This window comes from Brachionichthys hirsutus, chromosome 1, assembly GCF_040956055.1.
Source record: "Brachionichthys hirsutus isolate HB-005 chromosome 1, CSIRO-AGI_Bhir_v1, whole genome shotgun sequence".
Lineage (NCBI taxonomy): Eukaryota > Metazoa > Chordata > Actinopteri > Lophiiformes > Brachionichthyidae > Brachionichthys > Brachionichthys hirsutus.
Genome location: NC_090897.1, coordinates 12,662,624 through 12,688,340, shown reverse-complemented (window position 1 = coordinate 12,688,340; position 25,717 = coordinate 12,662,624). Strand labels below are relative to the sequence as shown.

At 47.9% G+C, this 25,717-nt stretch overlaps 1 protein-coding gene across 5 annotated transcripts; it reads right to left on the bottom strand.

Annotated features, from left to right (window-relative positions):
- Positions 1-661: 661 nt before the first annotated feature.
- On the bottom strand, positions 662-25,398 carry tle3b (TLE family member 3, transcriptional corepressor b). 5 transcript variants are annotated; one of them, XM_068739490.1, is made up of 20 exons: positions 25,375-25,398; positions 24,805-24,905; positions 24,563-24,626; positions 21,981-22,025; positions 15,686-15,748; positions 15,192-15,296; positions 10,436-10,640; positions 9,994-10,001; positions 7,626-7,748; positions 7,209-7,259; positions 6,627-6,782; positions 5,674-5,809; positions 5,249-5,421; positions 4,839-4,915; positions 4,495-4,744; positions 3,142-3,389; positions 2,882-3,029; positions 2,609-2,759; positions 2,228-2,304; positions 662-1,943 (listed from the first exon to the last, which is right to left on the bottom strand). In XM_068739490.1, exons 1-20 carry the CDS (start codon positions 25,396-25,398, stop codon positions 1,836-1,838), a joined length of 2,313 nt encoding a protein of 770 aa, XP_068595591.1. In that variant the 3' UTR covers positions 662-1,835. The 5 variants fall into 5 exon arrangements, with proteins under 5 accessions (XP_068595591.1, XP_068595606.1, XP_068595614.1 ...); XM_068739505.1 differs by having other exon boundaries at positions 10,436-10,637; XM_068739513.1 differs by lacking the exon at positions 9,994-10,001 and adding an exon at positions 10,300-10,316 and having other exon boundaries at positions 10,436-10,637; positions 15,222-15,296.
- Positions 25,399-25,717: the final 319 nt, after the last annotated feature.

The window sequence follows — 25,717 nt, the reverse complement described above, 5'->3', positions numbered from 1 at the left end:
AAAATTGCATCCCCATCAAATTCTCAGAATTTGCTCTTTGGTTAAAATGTTGATGTGCAGATCAGGAGCAGACCTAAAAATACTTGATTCCTAAATCCACCTTCTTAAAAGGTAGTTGGGAGGCGAGCCAGCAGAAATGATTTGAGCTCTTGGTCACACTGAGACTCGTAGAAACTTTGGGTGCCAAACCGCGTTGGTTTTCGTTCCCACTCCAAGCATTTGGTGACGAACGGGGAGTGGCGTGATGTTGGAACGCTTCGACTATCACGATGAAGTTTGCTGTGGTTTTAAACCTCTTGTTTGTTTGAGGCATACGCGAGTGTGAGATAAGTGTCGCTCGGGGGCATCGGCCAAGGTTCCGGCACCGCTGCTGCAACGAGGCCCTTCGCTGTAACCCGAGGAATCTGAGCGGGCTCTAAACTCGCCTTTAATCCTCCGGCGCTTTCAGGCACCGATGTGTTCTTCGGCTGGGAGCGGCGACATTCCGTCACGTTGCGTTGCCAAGCTCTCTGCATCTTGTGCTTCCAGTCAACTCAAATCTTCTCATCTAATTCCTTCCAAAACAAACAAGGGTATTCACTTCAGGTGCTGCTTATGAAGCGGCTTTACGAAACGCCGCCAGACGATAACAAAGAAACGGGCCATTTTACAAAAACTGTTTTATTGACGTATTAACAACTGTACATTTCTTTTCAGTGCTGACAGCATTTGCTACATACTTTGGCGTGAATCAGAAGGGCTGCCGCATCGCGCCCCTTTCATTTTCTCGTGGGTGACGGATGCCGACAGATTCAGGGTTTTCTGTCGCCGCTCCCTCCTTCCCTCCACTGAGACGTCTCGCTGCCACTCCCATCACAGACAGACATGTTGCAGGAATATTGATAAAGGGGACGAAAGAGTCCAACAGCTCAGCATGGACTGTTTAGTCTGTAGCCAGGAAATCAGTGGTGAGATTCAGCATCCATATCCAGTTAGCAGAAAGCACAGTGTCTCTGTCTGCGCACGCTGCAGTGCTTCCGCTGCCAACTCAGCTCCCTGGGTTAGGCTAAACAAACATTTCCAATCTCCCATATTCCAGCAAGGTAAAACGAACCGAGGAAGATCGCACAGACAAGAATGTAACACTCGTAAAAACGCCTTTCTGTATTCATATGAATGAAATTTACAACCTTCCTGAATAATAGCGTCCTGATCTGTCCCCAAAGTGGTCCAAACCGGCCGAGGCGCTCTGAGTCAGAGGGCAAAACGTTTTCATAGTCGGATAAGAGCACTGTGACAAAAGGCCATTTAGAAATCTCCACAAAACATCCTATGTACAAGTTTCATGCTCCCCGGTTTTGATTTCTCAAAAACAAAAATCAGCCTGGAGAATGTGCTTCAAGAAAATCAAAAGGGAAAATTGTTAAAAAGTTCTCATCTACCGTGTGCTCTTCTCTCTCTCCCACTCAAATACCAAGGCAAAGGACAGAGTGGGCCAAAAACTATTTGTGACAAGAACACCCAGGACAGGAAAATATATATATATTTAGTATAGTATGTCTTATTTAATCCGATATGTACACTTTTCACAAGATGTCTGGGAAAGAACTTTCTCCGAGATGAAGCACTGCTTCATTGGGATCCAATCAAATACTCTAAAAGAAAGTTAAAAGGCGCCGAAAAAAACAAAAATTCACGTCTTTCCAGTACAAAAAATCCTTGGAGAAGCTTCTCCGATTGATTTCCAATGGTTATTCTCCCCCGTATCTGCAGTTGATCTCAGCCTGTTGCAGTCCACAGACGGGTGTGTTTGAGAATGGCAGACGTGCCGAAGCGGAGCCGGAAGCGCCGTCCCTCTAGTAGATGACCTCGTAGACGGTCGCTTTCTTGTCTCCGGATCCCGTCACGATGTATTTGTCATCCGCCGAGATGTCGCAGCTCAGGACGGAGGACGACTCCTTCGACTGGGGTAAGAACAACAGTCTCCATTAAATCTCGTGTGTTTCTATTGCTTCTCACGTTAGCTTCAGCGCTAACGGCGTGCAGTAGCATCATTCATTTGGTTTCTGTTTCAGCCCATGCAACGCTCTGGAGACGGCACATTATCGAGGCGTGAAGAAAGCGCTTCCACTTTAACACAAAAAAACCTATGTTTGATCGACCGATCAATGCTTTTTGAAATCACCAGAACTGTAATTCTAGCTGTGATGGTCTTTTCTAGTAAAACTGCTTCTGTGTACCTCCCTACCTGGAATATGCTGGCACCATACGGAGTCCTCCATGCGTTCAGCAGATTGTCCTTCCCTGTGCTCACAAACCATTTACCTGCAAACACAGCAGACATGGAGGCTCAAGCCATTTCCCCTCTGATAATTAATTAAACCGCCCTCTGATGAATTACCCAACCGGCTAGTTGGCTAATGATTGACCCGGTGACAGTAAACGCTCCGAAGCCGCGAGCGCCGGTTCAGTTAACCGGTTCTGTGGAGGCAGTGATCTGAAACTGTTGAGGGGAGTCTCGTGGAGGAAATAAATACAAAATGAGGGACGTAGTAAAGCCTCATTTATCCGAGCCTCAAACTTACGCCAGCGTTCCCTACACTGAGGAGCCTCTTGGCCTGGTCCTTACCACAGTAGGCGAACTTGAGCGAGAGGACGCAGCTTTCGTGCAGGTGCAGCTGGTACTTGTCAGGCTTGGTGTGGTGAAGAACCTCCACGTTGCTGCTCTCCATGCCAACAGCCAGCCATTCTCCAGTGGGACAGTAGCCCAGCGAGAAGATCTGCGGCAACGATAAGGTCACGGCGTCAGCTCGGACATCATTGACAAAAAAAAGTGCTAATTAGTAACATCAGATAATTAAAGTCTAACTAAGAGAGGATCTGAAAGGTTCCCCTCCCCCACCTGTGAGGTAAAGTCATGCTGCTGGAGCTGTCGTCCCTCTCTTAGATCCCAGGAGCGGACGGTGTTGTCGAGCCCCCCGGTCCACAGTTTGGTCCCATCGTGGGAAATGTCGATGCAGCTGGCTCCATCCGTGTGACCCTGGAACTGCCTGTAACAAGATGAGACACCAGACATCAAGCCAAGAGCTATTGAGACAAATCCAATCTGAGGGAATTAAGATGAACGTCCACTCAGAAACCCCCTCCAGCCATAGAACTGACCTAACGAGGGTCTGGTTATGGAGGTCCCACACGGCGATGTTCCCGTCTGAGCAGCAAGAGAAGCAGACCTTGGCATCGGGGCTTATCGCCAGGGCGTAGCAGGCCGGAGCAGAGGACGTGAGCTCGGCCTTTATGCGGGGCGTCTGCGAGGCCAGGTCCCAGATGGTCAGCGTGCTGGCCTCGCCGCCCACGATCAGGGTGCGGCCATCAGGCAGCAGCTTGCAGGAACGAATGTAGTTGTCCCTGTTCTGAAAGGAAACAACACGTTGACTACCGTCACAAGCTCGATGGCTCGAGGTCAGTTCTATGTACATTGCTCAGATTAGATAAACTAAGCAGTTACGTCATCATGATTTCATCTCAACTGCAGTTAGTTAGAAGCCAAAAGTATTTAATTATCGTGTTCCATGTTTATTAGCAAAACACAATATTTATCCGCTGTTTATAAATCACTACTTTTACACTCTCGATTGTTCAAGTCTCGAGTGAAAAGCCGCTCTAGTGCTTTGTGGAGCAGGGAAGTCAGCGCTCTAACGATGAGGGCTCTTATGATGCGAGCGCTTCAGATGGTTCAATCATTTTGATCTGCCGTTGACATCAACAACAGCGTCGTGTGTCAAAGAGAATTTAAAACTTGCCGTCTTGAAATGTATATAAATTAAAACAAAGCCCATTACTGATAAACAGCTGCTAATAAAGACGGCATACCTGAAAATGTTTTTCCAGTTGTATAACTGAAGGAGATTAGAAGCACACACTCAACTAAGATAGTATCTTCTGAAAACCAAGAGCTGAGTGTTTAGATTACCGCAGACTCTGTTTCCTGTCATAGTGAACATGTCAGCGTTAAAAAGGGTGGGGGTGCAGCTGCTGGCCAGGCTCCAACAGCGCAGGAAGACAGAGATCAATAGGACTGTGGAAGCTCATGGCCAAATGAAAACAGCACCTGGGTGGCTTCATAAGACGCACCTTAAGGGTGCTGGAGACCGGATGAAACAAACGGCTCGAAGCCAGAGCATCAAAATGAGAAATGGGAGGAAGTAATGAGCTGGGTAAAGGCGGACAGGGTTGGCCAATCAGAACATCATTACTCAGCAGGACCCCCCCCACCCAGGACTACTTCAGCGCAGCAGTAAAACACTCTGGTGAATTATTCACGTGTCTGAGTGTTGGGATCAGGAGGAAAGCTGCCCTGTGATGTCGAGTCAGGCTCCATTTGATGCTTGCAGAGGGGCTAACGTGAGCGCTGTTGTGGTGAAACACCTCGCTACCCGTTTACATCGTAATAACACAGTAATAACACAGCGGTGAACCCCCAACAAGACCGCGAGGAGAACGTTAGAGACGGCTTACAAGGCAGTCGAGTTGGGACACGGGGCTCTTGCTGCCAGGTTGACTGATGTCCCAGATCTTGACGCAGCCCTTGCCGCCGGTGTAGACGTGGCGTGTAGGGTTGCTGATGGTGACGGCACACACTACTTCCCCGTGGCTAAGTGTGTTGATCTGGCGGGCGTGGCGGGGGATGCCCGGGCCTATTAGAGCATCTGGTGGGAAGGGCACGGGCTGCATCTGGCCGTCCGCACTCACGTGAAAAGAATACGCTCTGCAGGAGAGGGAGGGAAAGTAGAGCAGTGTGTATATTAAAAAAAAAGAAGATTATTCCGTCTGAGTAAGAGATACCTAAACCAAAAACTCACGGTTTCCCTCCCGACATGGATGTGAGGCTGGCTGGCAGGCCTGGAGGCCTCATGTGAGGATGAGGGTCGAATCCTGCCTGCGTGAGGAAGAAGAGCAGAGTAAAGAAACAGCCCTGCGAAGAGAAATTAGCCTAAGCTAATATTCAAAATGGGGGGAAAAAAAAAAAAACCCGCTTCACTTTATCTGCCGGCACCCCGAGGACCTCTTGTACAAAGTCCTTAGAAAGCAAATTCAGCTTTGCTACATGTTTAGCTTTACGCAGCACTACAACGTCCCACTCAATGTACTCGAGCCTGCAGAATGCTAACTAGCTCACAGCAAGGTAAAGGAGCTCTCTCATTCGGTACACACACACACAAGCTGCAGATTATAGAAGGTGTAGCTGGAACACAGAGGTTGGAATACTTACGATGGGTGAGCGTCCATAGGCGGCGGCGGCGGCTGCACTCATCTGTGGCGAGATGAGGCCTGGATAGACGCCCGGGCTGGTAAGGGAGCCGTTCATTTCATGATGACCCATCATGGCAAACGGGCTCGCGTAGGAACCCGCGATGGACAGAGGCGTCCGCAGGGCGGGAGCAGCTGCACAGACACACCCAGCAGAACAAGATTACGGCAATGCGGCTCTCCATGCCGCCTGAACAAAATGGAAAAACTCCCCTTGAGGTTGTTCAGTTGTTTAACTGTATAATCTATAATCATTATCTGCCCAAATTGATTCCATTTCTTTGTCAGGCTAAAGCAAGGTGTTGCATGTTTGCCCTCAAATGACAGCTAAAGTAGCGTCTTCCTATTGGTCAGTCAGTGATGAGCGTAACGTTTACGTGTGAATACCTAATGCCTCCATCCCCAGCGGTTTTCCCATTGTGAGAGTCCGCAGTCCCGGCGTGGTGCTGGTTCCCGGCGTCGGGGCCTCGTTTCTTGGTGTCGGCGTGTTAGATTTGAGACTCGGTGTGGACGACTTGTCGTTCTAGAACAGAGACACTCTTTAGCCTTGGTTTCTCTTATTTTTCCGCTTACAGTTTTAAACCCATGCAGAAGTTTTTTTTTTTTTTTTTTTTAAATCACGTAATGAGTCAAACACTCCAAGCAGCTGTCAGACATATCCAGAGCGACAATCTAAATTGTTGTCTCAAGGTAATCCAGTCGAACACCGACACCTCGTTACAGCTATGGAGTGTGCACGTGGAGGGGGAAGAGGCCTTGCTTAGAAGGAAGTGGCTCAAACATTTCTCTTGTAAAAGAATCCATCTTTCTTTGTCTGCAAATCGAGATGTGGGGATTTAACCTTATTACACATCCGCTAATGAGGGCCGGAAAAGGTTTGGCATCCTGGGAACCGGAGGGCAGTTGAAGTGGGTTACAGGTCTATTTTAATCCTTAATGAACAGATATACAGCCACTGATTTAGTTAAGCAGCTTTGTGTATTGAGGAAAACAGAGTTGGGGAGGCAGAAGAGGAGACAAAGGAAGCGAAGAGTGTGAAAACGGCTCCCTGGCCGCGGCGTCTGTTATTTACAGCTGCAGGTCAAGGAAGAAACGACCACTTATTGGTTAAGCCATAAAGGAGATGGAGAGGAGCGAGCCACGGGGTTTGATTTCCTGAGAGTGCAGCCACCCTCTGCCCCTCCAAGCCCCTAATAGCAGCCAACCGCTAAGCCGCCTGTGTAAGTCATTCACACAGACACCCCTCTTCACTGGAAAGATGCCCTACAGCCCCCCCCCCCCACTGCAACCTGCTCATTTCATCATCCCTCTGCTGTTTCAGTGTGCCCCTCAACACTCACGTGGGCGTGGTCCTTCGCTTTGGAGGACGGCGTGCTGCCTGAGGAGGCGACGGAGGCGGGGCTGTTGGGGGCGGCGTCCTTCTTCAGGACTCGAGATTTATCCAGGCCGTTTTCTGGAGGCGAGTGCGCCGGGCTGGCTCGTGGGGTGGCCGGATCCTGCAGGGTTAGACGAGAGACGGGGAGAGAGACTCAGCAAACAGACCGGAGGAAAGCCGCTGGCATGTTACCTGCGGGTCAAACAAACCCGGGCCTCATGCGCAAACACAGATACATATACCTGTGCATGCTCCTACTCCTCCCTCACGCACGCACACACACACACACACACTGTCATTCGCCTGTCGCTCCTTTTTCTCTGTGTTCTTTGTTTTACTTTCCGCATGAATGGCAAAAGAAATACAGCAGGTAAAGCACGCGCACACACGCACGCGCACACACACACACACGCACACATCCAATATTGTGCCAGACTTTTTGGCTTTGCTGTGAACGCTGTTGAAGCTTTGACAGACTAATGACAGCGCAGCGTTCCGTTCCCAGGGTGGAATGCAGCCGAGCAGCCCGGCTCAGACTCGGTCTCACCTCGTTGGAAACGTCCACCACCAAGTCGTCGCTTTTGTCCCCGTCGCTGTCCTGGAATGAAGGAGGGACGGGCTTATAACAGTTTATAGTTGTGAAACTGAATTTCCCTGAAGAACAGGCACATTTGATCTCATATACTCGCATCAATTTATTCTAGGGAGTCTATTTCTGCATGTTTATATTGCATTAAACTTAAGACTATTCTGTTTGGGGTTTAATTACTTGGATGTTGCACCACACGAGCACAGCTTTTACCCATAATTAGCGCCACATTACACATTATTTATTTCTTGGAACTCACGGACCCGTAAACGAACATCTTTTGAAACCGTGTTTGTACAAATAGAAACAGGAACAAGCTCCATTACCCTCCGATGGTTTGAGCGGGAGAGCTCGACATTTCAAACAAACACTCACGTATCTGCTCATACTGTCTTTGTCGTCCACTTTGCGCTTCTTGGAGTCGAGACCATAATCTGAAGAGCTGCGGTGCTTCTCGCTTGCTGCCCGCAGGCTGTCTGATGGCGACACCGAGTTATTCTGCCAACATCACAGACATACAGCCAGAACGAATCAGCCTCCCGTTACCTCAGCTGCACCTTTGATTATTAGCATTTTAAGAAGCCCTTTGATAGACAGAACTTTATTGAGAGTTGCACCGTGTGGATCTTCGGTTTCATGTATCCAGTGAGCCCAGTTAATACTGTAAACTGCATCTTGCTTCATGGCATCAGATATGCGACTCCTACAAATCAATACGCTTCTCTGTTTGAGAAGCCAGCAGTGACCAAATGGTGGTTTTTAGCCCAGGCATGGCTCTGGAGCCTTCTCATTTGTCAGAGCAGTGACAATATTGACTGTGAAGCTAAGCGCACGATGCTCCGGGACCGATTTGGGATATAAGGTGCAGAAGAGGACAGCTTAGCCTCGCTGCTTCTGCCAAGGCGAAGGAGCAACGAAACAGACGAGGCAGCTGAGCAAACACACAAAACGCCATTGGGGGGGATTAGCTTCCATGGTAGGTGATCCATCGGGCAGACAAAGCAGGAATGGAGTTTAAATGTGAAGAGACAGCCGCTAATCTGGAATCATCTTTTAGACATTTACAGTTACCTGGTCGGAGACGCACTTGAATCAGCAATTAAAACTTGTGTGGGTGTTACGAGTGTGAGAGAGAGGGGGGGGGGGGGGTCGTTTACTGGCAATCTCAACTACGCCTCAATTGCCTGTCAGACAGTGTAATGGGAATCAATGGCACACCTGCCAGAGAGAAAAATGCAGCCAATAAAACTGATCTCTATTCCCCCAAGATCAGAGTCGAATCAATAGCACGGGGACAAATTTAAAACCCAGCGAGGACAGATCCCGCTGTGCCGATAACGTCGTGTTCCATTCATGACCTCTATCCCTAACAAAGAAACATGCTCAACAAGGAATGTTTATATGACGGGGGGGGGGGTCAGATCAGAAATCATTCCCTGTTGAAACAGAGCAACAGACGTATCCAGCTGTCAGACACGCAACACGATGAGCCTCCAAGTAGTAAAACAGATTTTCCTCATCCTGTAGTGATGATGATGATGATGAAGCTGTTCCAAACTCTGTGGCAGGTCAGAGACAGAAAATGAGAGCCGAGTTCATGATAATCACTGGTAATGATAAAAACGAGGAAGGGACTAAATCGACCATTGAGGGAACCTGGTCAACAAAGACACCAAGAGAATGTTTCCAGCAAATAAAAGAGGTAAAGTGGGAGGAAAGAGAAGAAGAAAGACAAGAGAGCAAAACAGGAAAGGAACTCGGCAAGCGATGAGAGCATAGCAGTGTGGCAACGAGTCCTCCCCACCAGTGGGAATGGCCGGGCCGGCTGGCACCCTCTCAGAATCTGCAAACAGGGCTTTTTGTAGTCGGGGGCACCGGTGTGGTCGGGTAGCGCCGCCAAAACGGCAGGAGGAGGGGTGAAGACGAACAAACCCTGAGGCCAGCCCACACCGTCGGGCGGCTTAACAAATCCCTGCCTTCATCACAAACGCAAAGATGTGGCGAAAAGGGGAGGCGGGAGAAGGAAGATGTCCAACGTCCTGGACATGTAGCGGGAAAAACAGAGCAGCAGAGCGGTAAAAGGCTGAAAAGCGATTTCAAAACGACCTGTGCCGCCAGAGTGTCAATGAAAGAAAGAAAAATCGCTGTGGATCGGCGGTTAAACGCGCCTCAGAGACCGCCAGCCAACCCCGGAGCTGTCTGCCGTTTCCACAACCCTGCTTCTCAGGCCAGACTTCAGAAATGAGTTCAGCTGCTGCCTGACAGACAACGGTCTCTTAAAGCGTTAGCGCCCGCCTGCGTACACGAAGCTGCGACTTTTAAAGGATTGCTGAGACTCAATAAACCTGCACTTGCCTCCAACTCTGGTATCAGATGACCCGAGACAACAAGACAGGAAGGTGTGTGTGTAACTGTATATGGAGCGATGAAGAGGAGAGGAAGGGCGGGAGGGATCAGGTAGCCAGTATTGGCTGCTGCTCGTCATCATAGAAGATTGGTGAAGAGTTTGTATTCCCTTCAGACATGAGGGGGCTCATTGAGGATGGTCAGTCAATGGGAACCCAACACAGGCGAGCAGATCCAGCAGAGGGTTGCGCTCCAGCTAACTGAGCTTTAAGGCAGGGCAACAAACAAGGAGACGGTGAGAGACGGGAGGAAGTGAGCGAGGGGGAGGAAGAGACAGCAGAAAATAAAGACACCTGGAAAAGAAATGAAATGTAGTCAGGTGTTCAACACACGGAACAGTAAGTTCTTTAAAGTGGAGAAAGACAGTCAAAGTCGCTTTTAATTGTGCTGAAATTAAAGGAGGTATGTGGCTGCTAATCCCTGCCCAGTGATTGGAGTCATTTTCCACCTGGATTAGGCGGCACCGGCTTATTTGGCCAGACTTCATTATTTGATTTCAGTCAATCCCCAGAGTACAAAAGTGTGTGTGTTCTTACACAGAGCATGAATTTCTATCAAACAGTGGGCCTAAATCTTTGTGAAGTACACCTAATCGCCAAACAGAGAGCGAGAGACACACCAGAGAGAGAGAGAGTCAACGTACCGTGCTCGACTCGCGCTCTTTCAGGGGGATGGCCAGAGGCGAGTGAAAAGATGAGGGGCCAAGAGAGACAAAGGCAAAACACAAATTAATATGGATGCCACCAATCAGACAGCGGCTGAGCGGCTGTGCTCCTCACCTCTGTGCTCCAGGTCGTGGTGGTTCTTCTCATCCTTCACAGGCAGGTGAGCTTGGCTGCCAAGAGCACCCAGCGCCAGCAGGCCGGACCCGGCGGCCGTCACCGGGGGGATGCCGGGCGGCTGGAGGCCTGAAGGGTGTGGGGGCAACTGGACCGGGGGTCCATGGGCAGCGTGAGAGAGGTGCTGAGCCTGCAGCTGCTGCTGCTGTAAACAAATGCAGACGAGACAGAGGACAAGTGGGTCGGCTGGGAAGTGAGTCCACGGATGACCACATTGCTCATGATGTGATTGAGAGCTGGCTCTGGAAGCGTTTCGCTCAAGGCCAAAGCGTTTATGCATAATAGCAGCCTGACAGGGACTGCCAACGCGCCGATCCAGCTCAGCCACTCTGGAAAGAAAGACTCTGTTCATAGCGGCGATGACGGTTATGGATCGGCTCCAACATATTTCTGTGTCATAATAATTAGCGTGTTATTATTACTTATATGTGCAATAGAACCTTAAGAGACTTATTGTAACGCGATGACACAGCAATGTGCCGTTCTGTCAGCTTCATATATTCCGGCTGACTCGTGCGTAAAAATGTTTTCAATGCGATTGTGTGGGGATGATTAATTTAGCGGTTTATTATGTGTCAAGTGTTTTCTGATTAATTAGTAAAGTAATTGTTTAGTCAGCAAAATGGCCATCCAGCAGCCAAACAGGAAATTTGAGGAGCAGGAGTCTAAGAGAGAGATGACAGCTGAAAGGTTTCGGCACAAGGTTGACAGAATTAGTGCTATAAAAAAAAGAAGGGGGGGGGGGGGGGGGGGGGGTGTCCTATGGCTCTCTCCAGATCACGCTCTGAGCTTATCATTGATCAAATTGCTTTTTATGTCATTAGAAGGCACCAAAGTTCAGTACGCTTCCTCTACTGAGCCTCAATCACGGATAAGATGGTCCCAAATCAATAGGTCCAAACTCGAAGACCTCAAAAAGCTTTCGACGCTCTGGAAAACCAAGCAAGCGTGCCCCCCACTCCTCCAGCAAAAGCGTGTTAAGCACACCTGCAGTGGAGAACACACACGCCTCCCACGAGGCCAAGGGTGTTTGTGTGAGAGGCAGCCAGGAGTGAGTAGACAGACAGGAATTAAATAGCCACACAGGCTAGTGCTTTAAAACAAGGTTAAATAACACTTAGCAGATCCATCAGCCGCCTCGCCAAATAAAAGAGAAATAAAAAAATACGCGATAGCTACTCAGCTTGCTTGAAAGAACTTCAGTGAACGAGACATGGGTGTGCCCATTGGTTTTCCACATTTAGAGGTTCATTTAGCACCGTCCAATCAGATCATTATTTCGAAACGGACCTGAAATAATCCTACAATGGATATAGGCAACTGAGGGCTGAGAGAGTAAAAACGGGGGAAGGGGGGGCAGCCAGAACAAGAAAGTGAGGGAGCGGCAAAAATAACAAGAGAAATGAAAGAGAGAGGGATTGAGGCAGAGACGTCCCTATTGTGTGTGCCTAATGAGGAAAAGCGTGCTGGGATCATTATCAAGAAGCCTCATTAGCGAGCCGAGGCTGAGGAGAGGAGCGAGGAGAGACGGGAGAGGAAAAGAGGGACGAGATTCGGAAAATAAATTGCTTCCAATTCAATATTCACGGATAAAGAGTTGGCTTCCTTTCACACTTATCTTTTTTCATTATGTGTAAATGCCGCCGCAGCTCCGGCAACTTCCATAGGAAGCAGGCAATTAAAGTTAACTAGGCGAAGCCGACTCCCTGCAGAACGGTACCGTCAGGTGGAACACGCGTCAACAGCACCGGCACAAACCGGCTGGCGGTGAGCGCCGCTTTGCCGACTCATTCTGCACTTTAGAGCAGCGTCTGCAGCTCGTCACATTAGATTCCATTGTTTCCATAAAGATTAGACTACAGTAAAAGAGCACACAATGCTAGAAAAACAGACAGATTAGTTTTACGGTTAGAAAAGACACAAGAAAGGTGTGGTCAGACGTAATGCTGTCAAATTCTGGCAGGAAGTGAAATAGACAAGGACAAAAAAAAATACCCAAAGAGTCAAATCATGCATTGTAGCAAAGGCCTCGTCTCCCTGCACAGACATGTTCCATCCAGCAAGCAGTTAAAACACCATGTTAGGTAACGTCCCAGGACACTGACCATGAAAGCTGGGTAGACACTGTGAGGTGACGGCTGCTGCTAGGTCAAAAGAGAGATAAAGGAGATGAACCAGAAACGGTGCAGCTAACAAGAGAAGGATTACAAAGAGTCACTTTACCTGCAGACTATTTGTTATTTCTTAACTGGAAAATTATTACGGATTCTCGAGTGATTCAAAAACCCTTAAGATATAACACACACAAAGGAAGCATCGCACATTCACATAAATGTTATCAATGGTTACAGATGATCAATTACTCCTGAATAATGAAGCTGGTCTGAGGTTATAAAACATCTAAATGAAAATGAAACAAATTAGCAGGATATAACAAAACATGAATTGCATCTGGATCATCATCTTTACACTGACAAAAGCCCAGACATGAAATGTTTACAATAAAATGTGTGGATGGCGTCACACTGCTCGCCAGCGCGGACGCACGGCCTCCAGGCAGCAGCTTTAAAGCGCTCTGCGCCGGGGAGGTAACTGTTGCAGGCGAGTGGCGTCAAACACGAAGGTGCCGCGTCAGTGGCGTGCGTCAGGTTAGCATTTTACATGAGCGTTGAGGATGAGCAGCGCTCCGCCTGCAACCGCCCTGTTAACCGGCGCCGTGTAGAAATGATGGAAATAATGGTGGAGCATCATGGAAATGAGCGGCTCCCTATGACACCTCCAATCAGGATCAATCGTGTGTCACGTCCAGCCAAAGCTCATGCAAAGCATCACGCGGGGCGGAAGAGGCTCGGGGGGAGCTCAACCGAGTAATAGATGTTTAAGCTTTAATAATATGGGCGAGTTAAAAAAAAATCATGATGCCGACTTGTTTGGATACTAATCTACAGGTTTTATGTCCTAACGCCACTTACATTTACTTTTGCCACTTTATTTGAAAGAAATCACCACACAGTAGCTCGATCGAACTATTTCTTGTGAAATCATTTACACGTAGAATCCGTATCAAGTCATCCAGTCGTCTAGCAGCTTGATTTATTCATCCTCAGGGAAGAGGCCGAGGTGGGATATTTGGGAGAATTGAATATAATATACATGCACAGTATATTGCACTATGTGTGGTGTATTTGTCTACTCGCTAACCTGCTCTACTGATCTTACTACTGTACATGAACGTGACGTATCCACCATCATATTCCAGATCACGATTCTTTCTGAATGACGGAACACCACAGCAGCGCCGCCGCCTCGTTCACGCCATCGGCACACGGAGATTTATCACCTGCCATTTCCTCACCCCAGTAATTAAAGCGTTTTTTCCTCTGTGTGTGTGTGTGTGTGTGTTAACTATGTCTTCTGTCTGGACCTGCCCTTCCGTAATGCAGGCAGGGTCACTCCTGTTGTGGACAGTGTCAATGAGATGGTTGGGAGGGGAAGAAAGGAAATAGGAAGTAATTACATTGGAAACGGTGGGGGGGGGGGGGGGGGTCTGTGCTCCTGGCTCATTTACTTTAATAGAATTTCCATGTCTGCCTCTCATTTGGCTTGACCCCCGACCACGGAGACGCGCCAACCACTGACTAACCACTGCGCCGCTGGCCTAATCAAAGGGGTCAGTTATCCATTTGGGCCCAAGCCGGCTAGTTAATAGGAGCTACGCTTCGGGTAGTTAAACAAAACCAGACGGAAGACCAAATCACTGAGGAGTAAATCTAGTTTATTTATTTAGCGGGAGCTTCAGGTTGAGAGGTTATTTGTAGACTTTTGCAGCACAATCCTGAAGTTGTTAAGCTAAAAGTGAATCTAGATCTTAAAGACAGGGAGAAATGCAGGGACGCCGGAGAAGCCGAAATGCAGCCTCCACTTCAGACAAGCAAGAAATTAAAGCTTTTCAGAACATTTTTTAACAATAAAATTGTTTGACAGATTAATCCCTGAAAATAATTTTATTTGAAACCATACCATCAAATGTAGCACAGATATGCCAGCTATATATAGCATCTAGAAATGTGAATGCTCTTTAGTCACAATAATCGGTGTTCCAACCACAGTGCTCGTCCCAAACGGGCGGTTCTAAGGCCTCCTGTCATTGGTTCAGAGGTCTGAGTGAGCTTGCTCACTGGAACGTTTTATCTAATCAAAGGGCCACCAGAGTGAAACGTGAGAAACGCCATGATCTGCCCTCAGCCTGCAACCGTTACCGTATATCAGATGTTCTGAGTCGGTCTGCAAGTTGAAAATCAGAGCAGAACCGCTGTTGGGAACTCACTCTGTGTGCCGACAGGTCAATCAGAGCGAGAAAAGCAGTGACGACACGTTGCAAAGATATTTGATCTCAAATTAAAACATGATGAACCACATGAGCCAGGAACAAGTCTGCAGGGGTGGAGGGCACAGTATTGTTCATTTATAAAATTATATTTTTAAATACAATTATTCTTAATTTCACCTCATCTTCATCCTGAATCTCTCTCAAATTATACTCAACGCTTCCGCAGAAGGAGAAATAAACCTGCGAGCACAATGCAGTGCGTCCAAACAGTCTTTACGACTGGCGTCTGTGTGCCGATTCTCCACCGCACACGCAGCTTTGCCCCTGGCCCAGTCAAATAACGGAAGAAAAGGGGGGTATACACACAGTGAGAGGCAGATTGGGAAGTCCACGTACCCCGATGATAGCATTCAGCTCAGTCATTGTCACCTGCTTGGCTCGCTCAACAGCCTGAGCAACCTGCTGTTGATGCTGAAGGACAGAAAACACACAACTTCAGATTCCAGATTGTAAGGCCACGGTAAAGAGGGCATGGAACCCACAACCTGAACTACGTCGTCAGGAGAGCAGGATGATATAAAACCAGCACTGAGTTACGGTCAGGGACGAGTGGACGGCACACATGGTGCTGACCAAACCCATTCCCACACCCCCCCCCACCCCCCCACAACAACATGTTCATGATTGAGATTATTATCTTAGAGTCTGCACAGCCATCTTTTAATAAATGCATGTCTGGTACCAAGATGGGATTCATTCCCGTACATCTCTGCAGAGCCATCCTCACGACTCCCAGCGCCACCGGAGGAAAAGAATCGCTCTCGCTCATGACGAACGCTGAAAACGGAGGAGACACTCACCTCTTGTGACAAGAATGGCATGATCTGAGCCAGAATTGCATTGAGACGTTTGGCAATCTCAGTCTGCAGGAGGGAGAGAGAGAGAGAGAGAGAGAGAGGGGGGGAACATGAGGATGATGGTCGTTCAGCAGACTGAACGTCACAGGCAACGATTCAAATACATATAAAGACAGAGGGACCGCTATGAGACTAATTCAGCGTCCATTTGGATAGATCACATATTAACTAAATCGGGACTGCCTTAGAACAAACGTCCCTCCCCCTCTCTCCCGCCTCCATTAGTAGCAGCCCTTATTTCATTAGGAGGCTGAAATATGCCAACACCATCTGGATGGGGTGACCATAATGAGGCCCATACTTCATAATTACAGCCCACAGAAAGGAGGGTGGGGCACGCCGAGGCAGGCAGGTTAACTCATTGGGCTCATCTTTGCTATCGACCGTGGAATATTAGCCGGGACAGTAAGAGGATACTGCAGGGCGTGACGAGCAGAGAGCACTCTACCGCGCCGTGCTGGACGCCGACCGCATTCGAATGTCCCAAGACATTTCGCCCGAAACCCATTTCCTTTCTGAAAAAAAGTCTTTACAGTCATGGGTGGAGAACGAAGAGGAGAAGGAGATGAAGAGCGAGGTAGAAAGCCGGATAAAGCGGAAGGGGTGGGGTGGGGGGGGCAGAGCGATGAAGGGATTTGACACTAAGGTAATGTCGTTTGACTGAACCGAGGGAGGTGAACTAATTGATTCTGAGAGGTTATGGGTGGAGGCCCAGCAGGTGTGTGTGTGTGTGTTGGGGTGGGGGTGGGGGGGGGTCCTTCCTGTTGTTTTATATGCTGCATTCCACTCATTCTGTCCCTTAACCGTGTTTGACTGTGAAAGGGGGAGGAGAGAAAAGTGGAAACGGATGACAGGAGGTGTCTGTAGCTTGTAGCACAGCCCTCTCTGTCCATCTCTCATTTTGTAGAAGGGCAGAAGAAAAGGGGAGGGGGGGGGGGGGTAGACCTTTGCTGGCCTGTCAGGAATTATCTCACAACCCCCAGTCTGACCTTAAACGCACTAAGCTGTCTCTCTCCATCCTGCCTCCTCCTCCTCCAAACGCGTCCTCACACCCCCCTCCTTTCTCGCTGTGCCCTCCCTCCTTCCTCGTCCTCCTCTCTCATCTTCCCCCCCCCCCTCTTCTGTTGCTGGGGTAACGCTATCTGGCATGGCTGATCGTTATGTAAATTGGGCTGGGGCCCTGACCAGAACAGCCTGTAAAATCATATTAGGCGCAGCAAAGAGGCAGGTCATTAAATTGAATTTTCAGCCTGTCGATCTGATCGGCAGGGGAAATTAATGAGGGATAACTGGGAGTTGGGAGCGGAGGGGGGGTTGCACATAGAGAGGAAGAAGGGGAGAGCTCTACAGAGGCCCATAAACCATCATCATTAGCGGGGGCTGGATACAATGACACACAGCAGGATTAGAGTGTTTCAGCATCACACCACTTCTCTGGAAATGGCTGCAGGAGGAGCAACGTGGGACTTGTAGGACGCGGCGGATACACTCAGCCATTACAACAACACGACAAACGGATTCACAAAGAAAAGCAGCCATTTATTCATTGCAAATCACGACTAGAAAGAAACGCCATGTGAAACTAAAAGCACTCATAGAATCCAGATGCTCTTTGCATCAGAGGCACCAGCGACGGAGCCGAAACCAAGCAGACTTTCAGACGAAACGCTCCTTAAGGCTCGACTTCTTCAGGAATGAACCCAGAAAATAAAATAAAAAACAATGACGCCAATTTATTCGGCGTCAATTTCATTAACTGCTTCTTACGTTTTGTTGTTGCAATAGAATTTGGCAGCGCTAATGAAATTATCTTTACCCATTGTAGACAACAAGTTAAAGTCAAACGTAACTCATATCAACTCGGGGAACGTAATGAAAACCCGCTCGACTGGATGACCAGGCCTTTCTCCATCAGCTACATCTTGTCCTTTCTATAATCACTCCACTCAGACTCGAGTCCACATTAGTGGACACGCACATGGCTTATTTACACACCTTTTTTTTTTACTCCCTTTTCCAAAAAAAACCCGATATAAAACTACCGGTAACACATTTCATTTAATGACTCACAGAACTCGAGAATGATTTCCACTTCACTTCAGAGACACTATTTTCCTCAGTGCTTTTAGTGGCAGCGACAGGCACTGGAACAGAGTTTATCACCACTTGAAGCCACTGAAAACAGAAGCCTTAGAGGCAGCAGATGCTTTTCAACACGGCTCCACAATTACAGGTACTCGGGGTTGTGTAGCAGCGCCGCAGATTTGAGAGGCCCCTTCCATCGCATTCCTCCGTCAACGGTGCGTTGAAAGCCATTTGGCTGTTTGTCACTTCGGGCATTAGCCCCGTAGCAGAGAGCAGCGTCTCTGACGAGGATTCAATCGGCGAGGAAAACAAGTGGCATATGATGGGAGGGGGGGCAGAGACAGTTGTTTGGAAATTATCTTCTAGCAGTGGAAGAAAGCATCACTTAGAGATATGTCGTTCATCACAAATGCATGAAGAATATTTTGGATGTGCCTTCTATTATGAAAACTGCGTTGACATCGATTTCTGCAGGGTAGTGTGCAGGCGAGCTCATGCAGCCTTCATTTATAGATTTAACGCATTAAATGCCATCCAAAGACGTCAATTTAAATCCAAACATTCACTGCCAATTGACGTCTAAAGACTTCAATTTGGTTTGAACTTGCATTCCGCCTCGCTTCGACAGCCAATAACCCCGGAACGAAAAACGGCAGAAGAGATTTGAATCTTTCATTTGGTAGGTTCGCTGTTTGCATTAGTCACAGCACATAATATTCTGTGGGTCTTGAAAAACAGGAACAAAATGAGCACAAACTGCTGGCACTGAGCGTACGGCTGAGCTGAAAACGGCCGGCACCGGATGAGTTCATTGCCGTCATTCTCTTAAAGTGTACACACACACACACACACACACACACACACAATGAACCTCTTCCATTCGACCACATGAAGAACGGACACAGAAAGCCACCCGTAGCTGGTTGCACACACAAGCGCGTAGCAGCTAATTGTGGACACTGTGCCACCGGGCCTTCAGAATAAAGCAGGTCTCACAGCTCCTCCCGTAACCTCGTCAACATCCATTGCGATAGTGTGCGTGTGTGTGTGTGTGTGCGTGTGTGTGTGTGTCAGTTTGTTTTGGCTTAGAGACAGGTCGACCATCATCACCTAGGCAAACAATTCCAGGAATCCTGTATAAATTATTCATCTGCACAAGCTCCCTTTCTGTCTCCCTCTGCTCCTCTCCCGCAGGATACCGACAGGACTTTCCTTGATGAAACACTTTTGCCATTTCCCCTATCCACTCAACAAGTGAGGAAACGGATCCTTACCAAAGATACCAGAAACGGCTACCTGAGACGCTGAAACAGCCGACCACGATGCGGGTTCACTGAATGCAGACTTCTTCTTTTTTTTAGTGCAGAGCAATTGGATCCAAAGACAAAGCCACGAGCCGAGGCAAGCGTGCTCTGGATGATGAAAATGATGCGGAGCCGCTTCAACCGCTCCAGTTGGAACGTTTCAACTTGGCGGTGAAATTTGTGTAATGCCAAAGTCTGAGATTAGAGGACACTGATGCGAAGTGGAGGGCGGGCTTATATAGCTGCATGCGTGCCTCGGGACACTTCCACAACAAACGCAAGGCAGCTCTGTGTTTCCCGCAGTCAAAGATTATGATGACAGGAAATGGCTGAAATACGCAGTCGCAATGTTCACATTCCCCACAGAAGCACTTTTGACTAAATGGATTTAATCTATCCGTGCACCTGTCAAGAGGAGACTGATGGAAAATGGCTGCATTGTGAACGCAGCACAGAGCCTGTTAGCTGGTTGGGATTCAGCTTTTATTACACGTGTTCCTTTTGTTTTCAATTTCACAAAGACGGATCAAAAATCAAGTTGCGTACGCAAGCATTCAAACAGAGACCACAACAGAGGCGGTGAGTAACAAAGCACCCCCCCCCCCCCCCCCCCCCCCACACACACACACGCGAACCACAGAGTCAGCAGCCTAATGAGCTGCGCTAATTAAAATCACGTATTGACAGCGAGTGAGGGTGATTAGCTCCACCCTCCATTCTAAGCCATCATAAGAAACAATGTCAAAACAAATGACCCCCCAGCAGCCACGCACATCCCTCAGCTAGCATCCGTTAGCTCAGCTGGAGCATGGCTGCAGCGATGAAGTTGTGCGTTCCTGTCAACATGTAAAAGACAGAAATATTTAGATGCATACGTGTGTATTTAGATGCATACGTGTGTGTGTGTGTGTGTGTGTGTGTGTGTGTGTGTGCGTGCGTGCGCGTGTGTGCGTGTCTGCTCATTCCCACACGTTTCAATCTTGAGCAATAATAATAACCATTATCTTTTTTCAGTAATATGCCTGCATCCATAACACAACCCCCCCACGACCACGACAATAACGGGGACAACTAATGGCTGTCTGTTTACCTCTCGCTGATGTCATCATAAACACTTGTTCAGCAGGGATGGGGGAGGGGAGTGACAGGAGGGGCGGAGCCAGGACTCATGCATTATTCAGGAGGCCGCGTCGGCTCAACCGGGCTTATTGACACACAAAGGAGACGCGCAGGAGAGGACCAGTTGATTAACCCATTTACCCCGAAGCCCCGCACTCCATTCCTGTCTCCACCCCCCCCCCCCCCCTGTTTTGTCCACTGCCACCAGCATCCACCCATGACAACCAGCTCCTCCCCCCCACCTTCCATCTTCCTCTTGGTGATAAGCGCAGAAACAGAAAACGCTCAAGAATTGGAAGAGGGAGAAGGAGAGAGAGGAAGCATCCTGCTCGATAAACAGAAAACACCTAGTTAGCACACGCGCACATACACGCACACACGCGCCATATGCCTGCTGATGAATTGTGCAGTGTGTTAGCCGTTCCATCTGGGCCACCCTCCCACTGATACCATTAACATTCTGGATCCGAGGCCATGAAGCCTCCACCTGACCTCTCTGGCTCGCCCTCCCTCTCCGACAGACTCCTACTCTCATACATCATATCACACAGCTAATGACACAGAGGCCATCTTTCACGTCTCATTGTTGGAGCGGAGGAGCACACCGGGGGGGCGGGGGGAGGAGCCAACTGTGACGGAAGGCAAGATAGGGTCAGAGAAAATGGAAATGTAAGTGCAGAAAGATAAAAGACAGACATCATCTTGAATTCATGTTGATCTTTTTTTCTCTTTTTATGAGACCTGATTAAAAGATTATTTTGGCTGTCTGACAAAAAAGGGCAGAGGTCAAATCTTTAGTTCTACAATGTTATTTAAAGGAGAAATATGACTTCTCTAGAGCAATAGCAGCAAATGCCTTATCCCAAGTCCACCAATAGTTAATAGTTACACCAAGCAGGCATGTCTATTGTATACGTCTTACCATCAATATTACTGCTGTTGTCAAAACATGTGACTCTTCACAGCATTCTTGTGAAAGCATCAATGAAGGATGGATGGGGGGATACGAGCGCTGAATGATGCATCATTTTATCCAACGTGTGTATTTGTACATAAATGGAGTTTTCTTTTATGTGCCTTTGGGCTTCATCTATTCTATTCACCACTGTCTCTTCATCTAAAATCACTGCACTTCCCCAGGGACACTTCAGAATGGGACATTCCTGGTGGAGCTTTAGGCTAACTAACATAACAACCAGCCTAGTAAAGAAACAGAATGCAAGCCACTAGAAGGGACCCCCCCCCCCCTCCAAACCGAAATGTCTTCTTGGGGGAACTGCACCGATATTTGCCCTTCTCTTCTGACGCAGCTTGATGCCCAGTGCCGGGTGGCAGCTGGGCTAATGAGCTTTTAGCCCGGCTGGCACGGAGGAGGCAGACACGGAGTAGAGCAGGCATATGTCAAGATGTACACACACACACACACACACACACACGCACACACACACACAAAAACACATCCTCTCAGACTGTCTGCCAAATACTTCACTTTAATCTTATCAAACCATCCACATCAGGCAGCATGCCCTTTGTGTTGTTTAGCCTGTCAGCACCCCCCCCCCCCCCCCACAGGAAGCCAGTGTGTGTGCCTCCTGAAGCTAAGGATGAGGGTAGACACTAAGGTCAGTTATGTGTGTGCAGGTGTGTTTATATTCCTCATTTACAAGCCGGGAGAAAAACAACAACGGTGTTTAGTCTGTACGTAGATCACCCCTGATATGGCTACGTACCTGTTTGTGCATCTCGATGTTGAGCCCATAGGACATCTCATAGTACTGCGAAATAGAGAATACAGAACATTACATAACAAAATGGTGTCACAAATAAATTTCTTCTCAGCTACGCCTTTTATTTGTGAATCAAAGATGTAATTAGAGGATACGAAACCTTCAAGATAAAGTCTATGCTTTATTTGTAGTATGAAGCAAAATAAGAACGCAAACTTAAGATTTCAAAAAGAGAATTAATTTCAGAATCAACCTTCAGCAGCATCCAAACAGTAAATAAGACAAGTTGAACACTTGTTTAAGGGGTGGAGTATAAATAAAAAAAAGTGACACCGACCAAATAGTTTGAGTCTCTTTGTTCTGTGAACAAAGAACAGACAACTTGATAAAGTTCTTACTTCTGCTGCGTTGATTTTAAAATACACGGTGACTTCAAAATCCCAATAGATAACAACACTGTTCCTGACAACATCATCCAGTGTTGATGCTGAGAGAAGGGAGGCCACCAACGGACGCAAACTAAATCCTGGAAGGGCATCCGTCTTATTTATAAAACACGCTACAAGACGTTTTCACAGTTTATAGGTTTTACACGGAAGCAGCAAACAAATGACGGGCAAACTGATTTTAATGAGTGACTCCTAATCAAACGATGCCGAGGTGGCAACAGACGAGCTACTAGACGGCAGATATTAATAAGTTAGTCCATAAATGCATGATCTGTGAATCGATAGCACAAAAGGCAGTCCCTGAATCTCCTCCATCAGCCAGGGAGCTGCACACAAGTACTAAAGATGACCTCTTCCAAACAGAGCCGAGCAGCTAATCCTCAACGGCGTAATCATTTTCTACGACTGGAAGTTCTTCATTAACTGCTAAGCACTCCAAATGTCATGCCCCCCCCCCCCTCCCCCCCTCGTAGCATGTTAGCATTATAGCTACTCCCATTACATTCTGGGTCCCGACAGAGAAAATAATATTTAACAAACAGACTGCTGTGTTTGGTTAGAGTCATTCCTTTCATGTACAAACAAGACAAACATTCGCATACTCAAACTAAGAAGGCGGTTTAAGTTGCATAACTACTCAGATTAAAGACATATTCTCTGGCGTACACAACCGTGTAGCTTCCCTTCAAAAGAATGACCCCTGATACAGGAAGCGAATCGTTTTCCTTTTTGATCATCAGAGAAAACTGAACCATACGTTAAACGTCTTTTAACTGCAGTGCTGGAGTTGTGGTATAATTAACCCTGATCGAGCTTTTAGCTCTGGAATACGCCTCCAGTTATTCCACTTGCATTACAATAGAGCTACTAGTTGCCATTATGGTTCAGACATCTCGTGGATGTGTATCGTAATGAAATCGGAGCTGCCGCTATGGCTTTATTTGCCGTTCATCTGCTGATCACTTCCTCATGTAACTAACCAATGATTGCAAATACTATGTCAACAATCCTGGAAAAGGGACGGCCATCGAAACCTCTCAGAGCCCAACATTAGTTCAACATCCTGATGATGCAGGCGGTTTTCTGTCACAGAGGCCAAAGAGAGGAGAGGTCGGAGCCAAATGTAATCCAAAATATCGTTTTCAAATGTTAGACTTAAATAGTTCCTGAATTTTATTTAATATTTCCTTGATTGATTTCAACAAGATTATATCACGGTAGAGGAATATAATGGGTTGCGCTGTTGCCTCACAGTAAGAAGGTCACAGGTTCAAATCCAACTTGTTTTGCATGTTCTCGCCGTATCTGCGTGGGTTCTCTCCGGGTTCTCCGGGTCCCCCCCACCACCAAAAACATGCAGCCTGAATTGGTCACGCTCAATTGTCCGTGTGGTGCGAGTGTCAATGATTGTCTGTCTATGTGTGGTCCTGCGATGAACTGGCGGCTTGTCCAGGGTGTACCTCGCCTCTCGCCCATAGACTGCTGTGATGGGCTCCAGTAGATTCCCGCGAGCCGGATTTCGGACGAAGCTTTTAAGAAAAACGAATGAAGCTATCACAGTCCTTTGTCTTGTAAAACAGGTGTCGACACAATTTCATTACTTTACGTGAGAGTTTAAATTTTTTTCTGAATATTGTGATTTTGGAGATGGAAAATATTGTCATTAAAATTGTAATATTAATATAAATGACAACATTTGGTAATAACAAGCGATACATTATCTTCATAGTTGCAGAAAATCCTTAAATCCCTCATTATATGGAAACTATAGGTGTGTCTGAATGAGCTCATGGATCACATAAGTTGGGAAGTAAAAATAAAATGGAGGAACTCCGCCAGCAGAGCAGTCATTAACCCCTAGTGGGTCATGCATGTTGGGTGTGTTAGGGAGGGATGGGGGGGGGGGGGTCACAAAGAGGACCACAGAGCAACAGAGGGAGGGTCAATCACACCTCACAATCAATGGCTGGACATTTCACAGAGCCCTAAACACGCCCCAACCCTGAACCTTGTTGTCCAATGAAACACAGGTGTGAAACAGGACAAAAGTTAATGATGCCTTTGGTGCTGCGACACCCACGCCTGCTCACCTGAGGCTAAAAGGGGAGGGGGGGGTGCTAAATGTGACGCTCTTACCATGACATAGTGGCGCTGGATCTCGGTCTTTTCATTCGCCAACTTATCGTACTCCACTTTCAGGCTTTAGGAAGAGAAGATAGAAATAGACGCATAATTATGCACAGTTTAAAATACACGAGGTCACATTCTCTGACGCAGAGAAGCAGAACAAATAGAAGCAGTTTCCTCTTCCTATTCTTTCCAAGCAGGCCGGTGTTTGTTCTTTATGGCAGGTAAACAGCATCGCTTGCGGGCGTCACCTGTGGTATTGGGCCTGCAGGAACTGAAATTCATCTTTGATCCTGTCACAGGACTCTGCCACGGTGAACTTGAAGCCAGGCTGCCCCGGCTGGTGCGGTGCCTGAAAAGTACAGAGTCGGAGATAGCGCAGGTGTAAATAAAGCCGCCGCAGTCCAGATTATAATCTCATTTCCTGCTGACAAACTATTTTGTTTTCTTGATGGCTCATCCTTAGAACCCTAAATGAGTAAAAAAAAAAAAAAAAAAGAATCATTTTCACTCATGTAAGATGTGCATAACTTCGTCCATACTGTTATGCAGAAGCAAAACAAACTCTCTTAGGCAGAACATTTCCACCTTTAACAACCTGCCCTGGGGGGGGGGGGGGTGATCTGCTTCTCCGAGGTCAACCGAAAAGCTCTGATCTCTCCAGTTTCTCTCCAGCCACGATGAGAAGAGCAGCAAAAGCTGCAGCCCATAAATAGGAAGGTGTGGAACTCCACTCTGAGGAGCTAATCAGGCTACTTTAAGGGGGGGGGGGGGGGCTCGTTTGCATGGATTTACAAACAGTGACAAAGACAGCTACTTACCGGATGCCGGCCTTGCGGGTACATCTCGAGGGGATTCGGCGTGTTTTCTCTATTTCCGTAATCCCAGCGAAGGTGCGGTAAATCGCCGCCACCCCCTCCCCCGTCTCTGCAGGATGGCGGCTGACAAAGCCCTGTTTTCGGCGGCGAGGCGCACGCTCAGACCCCGAACACTGGACGTATCACCCCGTCCTTTGTACCTGAGCAAACAGAAAACGGACGCGGCTTTGGTGGCGACCGACCAACCAGCCAACCAGCACGGCTCCTCGGAGGTGAAGAGACCGATATAGACGCGCTGCAAACTTAACAGAACTGGAAACAAATGAATGAAAAATAAATTGATATA

What these genes read in the sequence shown, in the direction of transcription:
- tle3b (XM_068739490.1), bottom strand. Translation starts at nt 25,398, where the DNA reads ATGTACCCGCAAGGCCGGCATCCG. An exon ending in TCCAGCGCCACTATGTCATG is followed by an intron (nt 22,026 to 24,562) that starts GTAAGAGCGTCA and finishes TCTATTTCGCAG; the next exon opens with TACTATGAGATGTCCTATGG. An exon ending in GCTGGGGATGGAGGCATTAG is followed by an intron (nt 5,422 to 5,673) that starts GTATTCACACGT and finishes GTGTCTGTGCAG; the next exon opens with CTGCTCCCGCCCTGCGGACG.